The 14,333-nt window shown below is 43.4% G+C and overlaps 5 protein-coding genes across 5 annotated transcripts in view; 2 read left to right on the forward strand and 3 right to left on the reverse strand.

The window, feature by feature from the left end:
• The window catches only part of LOC125996066 (uncharacterized), a 28,872-nt gene extending 17,654 nt beyond the window's left edge, over nt 1-11,218 (forward strand). The window contains 1 exon segment of the mRNA XM_049765026.1: nt 10,884-11,218. Coding sequence (XP_049620983.1) covers nt 10,884-11,218 — 335 coding nt within the window.
• LOC125996117 (histone H2A type 1-B) overlaps nt 1-14,333 on the reverse strand; it is a 949,462-nt gene that overhangs the window by 196,183 nt on the left and 738,946 nt on the right. The gene's annotated exons all lie outside the window — the stretch shown is intronic.
• The window catches only part of LOC125996127 (histone H2A type 1-C), a 363,461-nt gene that overhangs the window by 118,434 nt on the left and 230,694 nt on the right, over nt 1-14,333 (forward strand). The gene's annotated exons all lie outside the window — the stretch shown is intronic.
• Nucleotides 5,768-6,572, reverse strand: LOC125996092 (histone H1.3). The gene has a single exon (XM_049765049.1). The coding sequence runs from the start codon at nt 6,525-6,527 to the stop codon at nt 5,862-5,864; it is 666 nt and encodes a 221-aa protein (XP_049621006.1). The 5' UTR covers nt 6,528-6,572; the 3' UTR covers nt 5,768-5,861.
• Nucleotides 12,325-12,636, reverse strand: LOC125995858 (histone H4). Its single transcript, XM_049764824.1, has one exon. It carries the CDS (start codon nt 12,634-12,636, stop codon nt 12,325-12,327), a length of 312 nt encoding a protein of 103 aa, XP_049620781.1.

Here is a 14,333-nt window from a genome sequence, read left to right on the forward strand (position 1 = left end):
ACAATGTAGAGAGCATGTGGGAGAATTTTCCGCTCTGCCCTAACAATAGCAAGTAATGAAACAGCAGAAGTGATGAGTTTCTGCTCTCTCCTTTGACTTTTTCTTGCTTTTTTTCCTTTCTTCTTTCTTTCTTTCTTTCTTTCTTTCTTTCTTTCTTTCTTTCTTTCTTTCTTTCTTTCTTTCTTTCTTTCTTTCTTTTCTTTCTTTTTTCTTTTTTTGTTAGTTTTTTTGTTTGGGATCCACACTAGTTGTAATTAGAGATTACTCCTGGTTCTGAGGTCTGGAATTATTCCTGGTATGGCTTGTGAAAATACATGAGATGTTGGAATCAAACTTGGGCTATGAGCAAGGCAAGCACCCTACTCACTACACTTTGTTCTTTTCTATTCTTTTCTTTCTTTTATTTTTTAACTTTGGGCCAGACACAGCTGTGTTTAGGACTTATTCCTGATTTTGTGCTCAGGGATCATTCTCTTAGGACTTGGAAGACCAGAGAAGGTGCCACAAGATTAAAACAAGGTCAGCCAGGTTTAGGCTATGCACCTACCCACTGTACTCACTCTGGAGCAACTTCCTCCTCTTCCTGCAGCAAAAAAGCATTTTTCATCAAAAATTTAGGATGTCCATTTAAGAGTGCAGGGCTTAGATCAGTGATTAAAAAAAAAACACTACCTTATGTGTATGTGAGACACTGGGATCAATTTCTAGCACTGACAAAAATATTTTATTTTTTCATATTTATTTAAGCACCATGATTACAAATATGTTTGTAGTTGGATTTCAGTTATAGAAAAAAACATTCCCCTTCACCAGTGCAACCTTCCCGCCACCAGTGACCCCCATCTCCCTCCTTCCCCACCCCTGCCTGTATTCAAGACAGGCATTCTATTTCTCTCTCTCACTACCATTGTCATGGTACTTGTCAATATAGTTATTTCTCTAACTAAACTCACAACTCATTGTGGTAGGCTTCATCTTATGGACGAGTCCTTCCAGCCCTCATCAATATCCTCTCTGTGTATTATTACAGTAATATGTTTTATTTTTCTTAAATCCTTTTAGATGAGTGCAACTGTTCTGTGTCTATATCTCTCCCTCTGACTTATTTCATTCAGCATAATAGTTTCCATGTCCATCCATGCATGGAAAAAATTTCATGACTTTGGGGCCGGAGCGGTGGCGCTAGAGGTAAAGTGTCTGCCTTGCAAGCACTAGTCTAGGACGGACCGCAGTTCGATCCCCCAGGGTCCCATATGGTCCCCCAAGTCAGGAGCGATTTCTCAGCGCATAGCCAGGAGTAACCCCTGAGGGTCACCGGGTATGGCTCAAAAAATAAACAAAAAAAAAATTCATGACTTTATTTTTCCTGATGGTTGCACAGTATTGTGTATATGTACCACAGCTTCTTTGGCCACTCATCTGTTGTCAAGCATCTGGTTTTGTTTTTTGTTTTTTCCCAAATTCTGGCTATTATGAGTAGCACTGCAATGAAGATAGGTGTGTATTGTGTGTGTGTGTGTGTTGTGTTTTTGTGTCCCTAGGGTACATCCATAGGAGTGGTATAGCTGAATCAAATGGGAGCTCAATGCCCAGTTTTTTGAGTACTCTCCATATTGTTCTCCATAAAAGCTGAACAAAATGACATTTCCATTAGCAGTGAATAAGAGTTCCTTTTTCCCCACATCCCCACCAGCAGTGATTGTTCTTGTTCTTTGCAATGTATGCCAGACTCTGTGGTGTGATATGCTACCTCATTGCTATTTTGATTTGCATTTCCATGATTATTAGTGATGTGGAGCTTTTCTTTCTTTCTTTCTTTCTTTCTTTTTTTTTTTTTTTTTTTTTTTGATGTGGAGCATTTTTTGTGTGTCTTTTGGGCATTTGTATTTATTCTTTGAGGAAATGTCTATTCATTTCTTCTCCCCATTTTTTGATGGGGTTAGAAGTTTTTTCTTGTTAAGTTCTATCAGTACTTTGTATATCTTAGATATTAGCTTCTTATCTGATTGGTATTGAGTGAATAGTCTCTCCCATTCTGTGGGTGGCCTTTGTATCCTAGTTACTATCTCCTTTGAAGTACAGAAGCTTCTTAGCTTAATATAGACCCATTTGACAACAACAACAAAAAATTTTAATTGCAACAAAAGCTTTGGAAGATGAGGGAAAATCTAACCAAAGCCAAATCTTTGAAAAATTGGTCAGGCCAGGAGAGATAGCACAGCGATGTTTGCCTTGCAAGCAGCCAATCCAGGACCAAAGGTGGTTGGTTCGAACCCCGGTGTCCCATATGGTCCCCCATGCCTGCCAGGAGCGATTTCTGAGCAGACAGCCAGGAGTAACCCCTGAGCACTGCCGGGTGTGGCCCAAACCTAAAGGAAGGAAGGAAGGAAGGAAGGAAGGAAGGAAGGAAGGAAGGAAGGAAGGAAGGAAGGAAGGGAGGGAGGGAGGGAGGGAGGGAGGGAGGGAGGGAGGGAGGGAGGGAGGGAGGGAGGGAGGGAGGGAGGGAGGGAGGGAGGGAGGGAGGGAGGGAAGGAAGGAAGAAAAATTGGTCAAGGAAAACAGTACAGTTGCTGGGCAGATGACTCAAAAATGTATTCAGGCTTTTCATTTGGGATGCCAGGGTTAGATCCATTGAAAACCACTGTGAAACCCTCCATAAAGGGAATATGAATAATTCTCCTTTACATAAAAGTCAATCACTGTTCGGATCATTCACAATTGTTTCGGATGCATTCCAAACTGTCGTGAATTGGACAATTCTCACTGGAAATACATGAAGACATTCTGTTAAGTGTGTCCTGAACAAGGGGACAGAGAGAGAGAGTCTAATGTCTAAGCACTATCTTTGCATGCAGGAGGCCTGATTTGGCTCCTGGAACACAGAGCAACACTATCTGTGGTGGTACAAAAAGGAAAAGAAAAAGAAAAAAGACAGGGTTCCTTGGACACTGACCAACAGAAAATGTTTTACTTCTTTACTTCTTGACCTGCTTTTCCCTTCCCAGTTTCTGCCTTAACCCATAATCATTGATGATGATTATGAGTCCCTCATGCTTACTGCTTCTTGTACAGGACAACATGGCACCCATAGACCTGGCCATATTCTTATGTTTTCAATTGATCTCTTTGCTTATTTGTCCAGCAGACACAGGGCCTAGAGAGGTAGAGTCTGATCCTTTTCCTACTCCACAATCGTTGTTTTTTTGGTTTTTTTTTTTTTTTTGGGGGGGGGGGGTTGGTGTCACACCCGGCAGCACTCAGGGGTTACTCCTGGCTCTATGCTCAGAAATCGCTCCTGACAGGCTCGTGGGACCAGATGGGATGCTGGGATTCGAACCACCGACCTTCTGCATGCAAAGCAAACGTACTACCTCCATGCTCTCTCTGGCCCCACCCCACAATCTTATAATGAACCAGAAAACTTTTATTTTCTTCCTCAGTAAGTAAAGAGTTGGGGAGCAGTCACTGTAAGGAAAATGACACTGGGAAGGAGGAAAGGGGTACACAACATTCAAGCCCACCAACTGCTAACAAGGTGAAGTGGGTCCTATCTGATCTTTGCCTTATTTCTTGTTTTTGTTTCTGAACCCAATGAAGATTGGCTCAGGGATTTTTATGTAGACCAAACAGACATATAGACAACTTTTCGGATTTTTGTCCTTGTTTGCTTCTTTTACAGGGAGGTGGCTTTTTTTGTTTGTTTTTAGATTTTTTATTTTGTTTTTACTTTTTTTGTTTTTTTGGTCACACCCAGCAGTGCTCAGGGGTTCTTCCTGGCTCAGAAATCACTTCTGGCAGGTTCGGGGGACCATATGGGATGCCAGGATTCGAACCACCATCCCTCTGCATGCAAGGCAAAAACACCCTGTCTCCATGCTATCTCTCCGGCCCCTCATTTTTGCTTTTGTTTTGTAGGTTTGGGGTCACACAAGGACACATGTAATGCAATCTCCTTGCCTGCTATCTCTCGTCTCGGAATTTCAAAAAAGGTGTTTATAAATGTATAAAACAGAGGATAAAAACATTAAGCATCAGTTATCAAAGCATTTCTTTTGAATATGAACAATGTTTCATTAGTAACATATCAAATAAGGACCCTTTGCATTTAAAATGACACCAACATTGCTTTGGTGGCCACATCCCCCTGCTGTATTTAGAGATCTCTCCAGTGATGGGAGATTGTCACTAGGGAGACCAAACTGGGGGAGGTGTGAGGGTGGGGCACATTAGAAATTTTCCTGTTCTACATATCTAACAGCCTAGAGCAACGTAACCTTATCAGCTGAACTATCCCCAGGTCCAGAATATCCATTTGGGGACTAGAGATAAAGTGCAGCTTCTAGAGCAGTAACCATTGCATCATTGCACCTGATTCCTGCACTCCATGTTGTCTCCAGGGCACTTCCAGGAGTGATCCCTGAGCTACTACAGCCCCAGACCAAAAACAAACCTCCCCAAAAAAATGTCAACTTCATAACTCTCCAGAATAAACTTTATTTTAGGGAAACTTACAAGTTGATTTGAAAAATAAAAATCATACACACACACATACACAAACATGTTTAACATTGATAAAAGTCACGAGTATTGCAATACTGAATAACAAGATAATGAATAATAGAATAGAAAGAAACGCATAATTAAAATAAAAATTATGCTGAATTGCATTTAGTTTTTCTCAAAGAAAAGTTGATCAAGATCTCCCCCAGTCAGGTTTGCCAACCCAGAATGATCATGGAATACTAAACAAGTTAACTTCCACTGAAACTAAAACCAAACTCAGTCCTGAAATAAAATGAAAACCGGGTAGCAGCTAAGTCTGAGAATTCACTTAGCTCCCCTCTCCGCCCTCAAACTCCCACTAACCAGCCACTTTCCCGAGGATTTGTTCCTCCTCCAGGCAGTTTGAGCCACTAAGAAGCACCCCTGGCTACCGAGGTTCTTGCAGCGATGTGTGGGTAACCTGGTTAGGAGGGCGCAAAAACCCGACCAGGTGCCTCTCCTGTGCCAACGATGCAGGTTTACGCAGAGGAATGGGAACCCTTGGATCCAGAAGGGACAAAAGCAGTCCAAATTTAAGAGTCCAGGGAAGTTTTAACATCACCATCTCCTCGGTGCTGTCGTTTTCCCTGTGAATTAATGCAAACAAACCAAAGGAAGGTCCCGATTGGCCAACTCGGGAGACATGCAACAAGCCAATAGAAAAAGCACAATGAAGCAGGCAGAGACGGTAGTGAACTCCCCCTTTGTCCTGCACTGGCAGGTCGGAGAAACTTAAAATGCAAAAAGCCTAGGCGTGAAAAAAATCAGGCGACGAGTTTTGTGCCAAAAGGCTCCTTTTTCCTCGGGAGCAGAGTAAAACGCCTGCTCCAGATCGGATGGGGTCCGAACCCCGGGCGCTTTCTTTCCTGGAGGTCGTTGGTTGTTGGGTGGAGCACGGGACAGCCGAAAGACAGTGAATAGGAGAAAGTTCTGTGCCTTGGAGGTAAACTGCAGGGGTCCAGGGGCTTCTTGGAGACCTGCTGTGGTAGAAAGCATTGCAGATGAGTCCTGCCCACAATCAGGTTGTGCTAGAAAAAAAATGTAACAAGATTTAGCATGCAAACAATGGCTGCCTGCATAGGGCAAATGTCCAAAAAGCAATTGGCATCAAGTCCCGAATGCGCGCGCGCCTAGCCTGCAGCCAATCAGCAAGGCCCGCGGGAACCTTTGCCACTTCCAACCTCCCTTGCAATTGCCACAGCTCCATCTAGGCTAAGCATCAGCGTCTTGAGCTCTTTTGCATTGAGTTCATGGGTGGCTCTGAAAAGAGCCTTTTGAGATTTTTTTGGAAAAGCAGGCGCTCGAACCCCGCTTCCACTTTACTTTCTCTTAGGCGCCGCCTTCTTAGCCTTGGCCGCCTTAGGCTTGGCTGCCTTAGGCTTGGCCGCTTTGGGCTTGGGGGCTTTTGCCTTGGCCGGGCTCTTGGCGGCCTTCTTGGGCCTGGCAGCCTTGGCCTTCTTGGGGCTCTTGGCCACCTTCTTGGCCCCGGCTGCAGACGCCGGCTTCTTGGCCTTCTTCGGGGTCTTCTTTGCCGCCTTCTTGGGGGTGGCGGACCCGGAGGCTTTCTTGGCCTTCTTGGCGGCCCCGGCGGGCTTCTTGGCCTTGGCGGCGCCCGCCTTCTTGGCTTTGGGCTTGGCCTCCCCGGAGGCGGCCTTCTTGTTGAGCTTGAAGGAGCCCGAGGCGCCGGTGCCCTTGGTCTGCACCAGGGTGCCCTTGCTCACCAGGCTCTTGAGCCCCAGCTTGATGCGGCTGTTGTTCTTCTCCACGTCGTAGCCGGCGGCCGCCAGCGCCTTCTTGAGCGCCGCCAGGGACACACCGTTGCGCTCCTTGGACGCGGCCACCGCCTTAGTGATCAGCTCGGACACGGGGGGCCCAGAGGCTTTGCGCTTGGCTGCGCCGCCCGCTGCCTTCTTGGCCTTCTTCTTCACGGGGGTCTTCTCGGCGGGAGCTGGGGCGGCGGGGGCCACAGGAGCCGTCTCCGACATGGTGCTGCTCAACTAGGCAAGAAAGAGGAGGAACTAAGCTCCGAACTGTCAGACGGTCGCGTCCCGAGCGCCAGGGGCTGGGCTTTATATAGAGAGTCGCTGCGTGGTGATTGGCTGCTGCGCCGTGCGCCGCGCCGGGGACTCGGGCTGCTCTGCTTTGCCGCGTGGTTGTGTTTCTTGCCCCTTGAAAAAGCAGCAAAATCTCCGCAATGTGGCCCCGAAATCTCCAGGAATCGGGGGGAATCGGATCCCGAAGTCTTCAGGCTCCGTGTCTGCCTCTTTGTCCATGCCCAAGCTCAAAGCCGGCCCCGGGAAGCACTGCTGATTCCCCCAAGTCTCTTGCAAACTTCGGGCTTCCTGAGACAACTTGCAGATTTTCTTTAAAAATACTATTTCTTCCGCTGTCTTGGGCAAATCTGTCCTGCGGGATTGGGTTCTGCACTCTCTGGTCTTGGGCATTTCATGAAAATAAAACTGGTTTTTATAGCCGTTGACATAGAAATTGGGTTTTTTTGACAGGGCAATAACACAAGCTCTTCCCTCAAGTTGTTTGCCACAAGCGCTGGAATTGGCACTGGGGGTAGAAAATTCTATGTACTGGATGGATAAGTATTGCAGACAAGAAAGCTGAGTTTTCAACAGCATTTCAGTGAGCAGAATATATATCGGGTTGCATATATCGTGTCTTGGAAACTTAAATATGTCAAGAAAGATGGGAGAAGTTGATGCATTAGGTCTTTATTTTTTTTAGGACCTATTTGAATAAAGCCATCAGCTTTAGTTAAAAAATCAGCATGATAAATTTTTCAGGTCCAGAATGGCTATTACAAAGCAACTATATGTGAAATTTTAAAAAAAGTGACTCACTAATGACTATTCTATACAATTTTATCAAGTCTGAACTGAAGTACCAGATCGTATATAGATCCCCTCGCTTTGATAGTATAAATGGCAGGCACCCTATAGCTAAGACTTTCTTTCTCTGATATTTAGGTAGAATATTGCATGTTTTTCTTACCAAGTCTTAAGATTTGACTTTCCCACATGACAAACAGGAAATTAGAAAAGAAATTAGAAATAAGAAAATCTCCCCTACATCACTTATGGCCTTGCACAATCCACCACCACAACAACCCACCATCCAGGGTTCAAATTAGCTAAATGTGGACTAGCCCCAATACAGTCCACAATCATTTTCTGGACATTAGAACCAAAACAACGCTGCATAGCTCCATGATCTAATCTATACTCATCTTTTAAGGTTTACAACACAAGCTGATATAGACAGGTAAATAAATTGGTTCCTGAACACATAATGATATTGTCCATCAAAGCAGAAGAGAATAAAACTAAATCTCCAGTCTGTCCACAGAAAAGAATGAAACAAATATTTAGGAACTAAGTATCTTCTCTTTTCGACCTCAGTTCTCAAAAAGATAGGCACTGACCACCATTTCAACAGCTCTTTGAACAGAAGCAACAATTTAACGGAAATCAAATAGGAAAAGCAACCTTAAATAGGAAGCTAAATTAGGCAAGCAACATGGATCTGATTCCATAAATTGCACTTGGTGTGGTTTTGACTGGCTGATTTCTGGTGATCAGTGACTTAAAGAAAACATTGGGATTTGAGATGATTTTATGTACCAAGCATCAATATAAGGGTGTAAAAACATAATCTGATAGGATTTGATCTGCTACATTTAGATTTTCTCAGGAGAAGGACTTCTGAGTGTGTGAGGGAAGACACTGTTCACAATCTTCCGTGGAGATGGCCATCATCACTAAATGAGCTCTTCTCCTTTTCGAGCCATAACTGCATTGTGGAGCCCTCAACATAGCATTAAAATGCAGATGTTTCTGAAGTATTTTTTATAGTTTTATTTAGGAAGTAACATTTTCTCCATGCTCTACTCATATTAACAGTTTTGGAATAATCGTTGCACTTGTTACTAAATGTTGTGTGTCCAACACTAAACCAGAAGAAAGTTCTTTGTATCTGAGATTTCATCACCATTTCATTCTCATGCAACATTTTCTGACTACCAGGACTTTTAGGTCTCAAATCTGTGAAACTCTGTGAGTCCATGGTTTTCTTTTATAGGGAGCATTGACCCTTTCTGTAGTGGGAATGTGAATTCACCTAAAGAGCTGCACAGATGTGGCTGTATTTTATCTGAGTATTGTATTGGCTCACCCAGGAACTCACCTGATTATAACAGGATATTAATTAAACTCTGCCTAAAATTTTGGAAAATGTTTTTTGGATAGCTCATCCAAATTTTGTTTTACTTTAGAAACCCAAATCTGAATCTTGAATTATTAACTTCAAAAGTAATTTGGAAGAGCCAGAGAGATAGCATGGCGATAGGGCGCTTTCCTTGCATGCAGAAGGATGGTGATTTGAATCCCAGCATCCCATATGGTTCCCTGTGCCTGCCAGGGTCAATTTCTGAGCACAGGGCCAGGTGTAACCCCTGAGCACTGCCGGGTGTGACCCCCCCAAAAAAAGTACTTTGGGGTCACTTTTTTTGGGGGGGGCCAAACCCGTTTGACGCTCAGGGGTTACTCTTGGCTATGTGCTCAGAAATCGCCCCTGGCTTGGGGGAACCATATGGAACGCCGGGGGATGGAACCGCGGTAAGCTAGCGCTTGCAAGGCAGACACCTTACCTCTGGCGCCATGTTCCCGGCCCCTGGGGTCACTTTTGAAACCCAAGTCTGGATTTTCCACTGGATTAGAGCTCAACCTATTTCATATTTTAAAAAAAATAACGTAAAATTTACAGTTGGATCCAAGATATAGTCCTCATTTCTGACTTTGCACTAGTTCTGAGTCTGTGTGTGAACTTCCTTCTCACTATCTTAAATAAGGATGAAAAAATATACCAAGAAAACAGTGAGGGAGAGTTATTCTGGAGATATAGAATTGTGCTTGAATCAACCGTGTTCTAAAGAACCATAAAAAATCATGTCTATCTATATCTCCTATTCTGTGGTCTCACCAGATGACCCTGTGAAAACTTCCCTTTAAGCAGACCTATATCCCATGAATTTTCTTTCCTATAAAATATCTCACTACTTTCAATTTTCTTCTTGTTCTTCTCATTACTAGTTTTAAATGTTGATTTTCTTCCCCTATGTGCCCATTGGAACCTGTAATATTTTGTATAAAAACTGTATTTTATCTAAAGGTATTAAAAAGTTAAAAACTCATTTCTAAATACTTCAAATTATTTCAAAGCTCTCTGCCTTCAAAAAACCTTATTTTCAGAAACCCATTATATTCTCTTTTTAAAGTCGGTACCAAGACAGCTCCATAGAATTTCTAGTCATTTCAGAAATGCTTATGCCTGTTATAGTAGATAGGCACTAAGGCAATAAAATAGCAGGTAGCAGGCTTGCCCTGCATAAGGCTGGTCAGGGTGCCCAGAATTCATGAGGGGTAATTCCTGAGCACAGAGCCAGGACAAACAAGTAGGACACAAAGGGTGTGGAGGGAGAGCAATGAAGATCTGCTGCTAAGATTACAAGTAACTGAACCTGAGAATAATTTAAGCTAAATTTCAAATAGTTTCTTAACAAAGTGTACGTGTTACTCATACAAAGGTGTCTGAGTATGTAAAAAAATACTTTTCTTTTTTTATATACTTTTCTTAACTTCACTAAAATCTATAATATGCACAAGAGTATCCAGTAGGCTTGTATCTCTTCATAAAATGTTGGCATTTGCCTTTCAACTCATATAATTGTTATTGTTGCCACTTGTGAAATATTTTTTAATTAATGTTATTTCTGCTCGTCTAAACTTACAGTTCAAGGCTATCTCTAAACCTAACATTCAGCCATAGCATTGGAAGCCGGATGGAAATTCAAATTTAAAGCTGAATGCCTTCCCTCGAGGTCACTCTTTATCAGGACTGCTGAAAAGTGTTGTACAGACGAGTGCATACTGTGGCAAACACATACATTATAAGTGAAATCTATTTTAGTAGGCATAGCTAGTGCTGTAACAAAAGGTTTCAAGATTGTCTGCATTTAAAAAGCTTCAAAAATCAACTATATTCCGAAATACAATGTGACACTGCGATCATTTTATGAATGTGAAAAGTTATTAGGAGATTTGCTCAATAACGTCAACTGCGTGAGGTAAGTTCCCAGAGCAGACACAGAAAAACCAGAATTGCAAGAAAAAGAAAAACTGGAAAGATTTAGCGAAGACCTTGCCCCGTCCCTGCGAGGTTGAGGCTTCAGGAGCCGCCCCGCAAGGCGGGACCCAGCCCTTCCCGCCCCCGCCACTTCAGTCCCCTAAAAGGTCCGCAGAGCAGCTATTTAAGCGGCGTTGACACTCTAGCAGACATTTTTGAAACTATACTGGTCATGTCTGGAAGGGGCAAAGGCGGCAAGGGCCTGGGCAAGGGTGGCGCCAAGCGGCACCGCAAGGTGCTGCGCGACAACATCCAGGGCATCACCAAGCCCGCCATCCGCCGCCTGGCCCGCCGCGGCGGCGTCAAGCGCATCTCGGGGCTCATCTACGAGGAGACCCGCGGCGTGCTCAAGGTCTTCCTGGAGAACGTCATCCGCGACGCCGTCACCTACACGGAGCACGCCAAGCGCAAGACCGTCACCGCCATGGACGTGGTCTACGCGCTCAAGCGACAGGGGCGCACCCTCTACGGATTCGGCGGCTAAAGGTTCTTTTTCCAACACCATTATGCACCGTCAACACACAAAGGCCCTTCTTAGGGCCGCCCACCAACTCATACAAAGGGTTGAACACTGTTTAGTTTTATGGTTGCAAACTGCTTCCAGCTAAGCATTGATTCCTGAATCTTGTCGCCATCTCAAACTGTCCAAAGGACAAAGACGATGGAGTGCTTTGCCCTGATTAAGGATTCAATGTTAAACGTGGACCTATATCTAACTGCTTCCAGGGTATCTTAAGCTCGGCCCTTCTGTAACTTGCTGGCCACTAGGTGGCTTCCCAGCCCAAGAAGCTTAACTTGCCTTTCTTGCTAAGTCTCGGGCTTGTGTGTAGTGTTAAATACCATTAAACCTAGTTTAACCTTCCCTGTAATTAAACTTTGTGACCCAGTTCCCTCCTAGTGATTTTGATAGTATGTTTTTAGTAGAATACTTGCAATGATTTGTACTTGTCCCATTTATGTTGCAGAGATGCAAACTAATTTTGCTGTTCCATGCAACTGCTGTCCACTGGTGGAAAAAAGACAATTTCCATTGCCTAATCTTGTATCTTTTTTTCTTACTTGAGACCAGCTTCTGACCAAATAGGCAAAGGGACACATTTTAATATAATCAAACTGAAAGCCAACCCAAGACCAGCTTCTGACCAAATAGGCAGAGGGACACATATTTTAATATAATCAAACTGAAAGCCAACCCAATAACAATCACTTGTGTGTGTTGTGCGTGTGTGTGAGAGCAGTTAGACACCATCTTAATGCTGCAAACAGGAACAGTATAACTTAGTATCTCAAGATGCTAATTCCAAGATAACTCCCATTATTTCCACACATGTATAGCAATTATTCAACAATTAGAACATAATACAAGCATGACATACAGTGGCATGCCTACCTTTTAAGGTACCCTTTATCTGAAGCATTATATGGTCCGGTTTCCTTGCTACATTGCAAGCTAAATGACAACCGTTGCATAGTTTTAACCTTTTATTCTGACGAAAACTGTAGTGTAAGCTCTCTTATAGAAACAGTGGGTGGCTCTTAAAAGAGCCTTTGAATATAGGTTCTTTATTCCCTTGCAGAAAATAGTGTTGTCTAGCCGCCGAATCCGTAGAGAGTGCGCCCCTGTCGCTTGAGCGCATAGACCACGTCCATGGCGGTGACGGTCTTGCGCTTGGCGTGCTCCGTGTAGGTGACGGCGTCGCGGATCACGTTCTCCAGGAAGACCTTGAGCACGCCGCGGGTCTCCTCGTAGATGAGCCCCGAGATGCGCTTGACGCCGCCGCGGCGGGCCAGGCGGCGGATGGCGGGCTTGGTGATGCCCTGGATGTTGTCGCGCAGCACCTTGCGGTGCCGCTTGGCGCCGCCCTTGCCTAGGCCTTTCCCTCCCTTGCCTCTTCCAGACATGTTTCACCACTCTGCGATAGCTGCAAAACGTGAGCTGCCTAGGCTGCAGGCAATTTATATATTGTGTTAGCGGACCTTGTTGAGAACCAGCAGCCCAGACAAGGCGGAAAGCCCCGCCTCTTGTCTGGCTCAGAGCGAGACAAAGGCCCAGCCCCTTATCTGGGCGGGAAGATTGGCGGGTATTTTGAATGCAACGATATGTAAAAAAGTAATATCAAAATGCACCTTATTGCATGTATCTGTTCTTCATATGTTGCTGATCACTTGCCACACTGAAATCCCAAGAAACCCAAGCCCCAAGAAATAAAGAAATTCTCAAATGTATTTCCAAAGAACTAAATATGCTTTCAGTTTGAATTCCTTGAGGGGTTGATCTTAAACTGTGGATGTTTTTATTCCACTTCTATATCAGTGGCTTTATCCTCAAAAAAATGAGAAATATGGTAATGGTTGAATAATAGCTGTTGCTTGCTCTGCTTGCAGTTGAACCTGAATTGATTCCTAGCACTTCACAGCTTTCTTTAGCCCCGACAGGAGTGATCTTGACCTACATTCAGGCGTGCCCCCCACCCAAAAACCAAAAATTTTTTGTTTTTTAAAAAGCTTTTAATACAAGCACGGCAATTAAAAAAAGAAATAAGTGCCAAGGTAGGTGAAGCAAGCCAAAGAAACTAAACATGGAATCAGCTAGAGGAAAACAAACTGAAATGTATTGGATGTAGGAATATATATGTACTAAGACATAGAAACCCGACAAGCACATGCAGCAACTACCTGTTAAACTCTCTTAAAATTGCTTTTTTTTTTAAATCATCATGATAGCAGTAACAAAAATGCCTAGAGTTCCTTGAACCCAGTCCTGTACCACTAGTTTAGTCATTGTATATTGTTATGAAATTCAAGCCAGGTTATTGGCATCAAAGAAATACACACCAAGCTTTGAGGCTAAACAATATTAAAACAGCTATTAGGGCACTTACCTGTATTCTGTACAGGCCTTTAAGCCCCTCCAGGAGTGATTCTCTGAGAATGGTCATAAATAAACACCTAAAAAACGGTCAAACATGGTCCCCACAAAAATGAAAAGAAAAAGAATACACTTTTCTCCAATTTTTTGCATGTATGTACATGTGGCTTTGCATGTCTGTTAAGTTCAGACCATGTATTTAATTTTAACTATCACCACCACACAGTTAATTTAAAAATATTCCAAGGGACTTTTTCTTTCACTTCAATCCTCTCTACCCTGTCCAGAAGCAAACAGTAATCTATAAACCACCACGCTGTGCCGTTATTTTTTTTCAGAAAGTCATACAAATACAGTAGCACAATTCTTCAGCATGTTGATTTGCACGCAGAACATCATGTCCTTGAATTCTACTGACCCTGTTGATAACCTGCTTTATTGATAAGTAAAAAAAAAATTTTAAGGATCTAAACTGACTTTCTTTTTTTCCCTCAGTTGCAAGATATCAGATCAAAAATTAGAAAGTTGTTGTGCAGAATTTTTATTTCACTGTGTCCCCTCATAATGTTTTGCTTTGTATCTATTTCAATTCTCTTTAAGATATAGAAATATTTTGATAACTGGTAGCTGGATGATACTTTCAACAGTCACATAAAATTAAGCTGTGTTCTAGAGGGTTCTGGCAAGAGTCAGTTGTGTCCCTGAGTAATTTGCAGGTGTTCAGAATCTA

The sequence above is a fragment of the Suncus etruscus genome, chromosome 18 (assembly GCF_024139225.1).
Source record: "Suncus etruscus isolate mSunEtr1 chromosome 18, mSunEtr1.pri.cur, whole genome shotgun sequence".
Classification (NCBI taxonomy): domain Eukaryota; kingdom Metazoa; phylum Chordata; class Mammalia; order Eulipotyphla; family Soricidae; genus Suncus; species Suncus etruscus.

What these genes read in the sequence shown, in the direction of transcription:
- LOC125995858 (XM_049764824.1), bottom strand. Translation starts at nt 12,636, where the DNA reads ATGTCTGGAAGAGGCAAGGGAGGGAAAGGCCTAGGCAAGGGCGGCGCC.
- LOC125996092 (XM_049765049.1), bottom strand. Translation starts at nt 6,527, where the DNA reads ATGTCGGAGACGGCTCCTGTGGCCCCCGCCGCCCCAGCTCCCGCCGAG.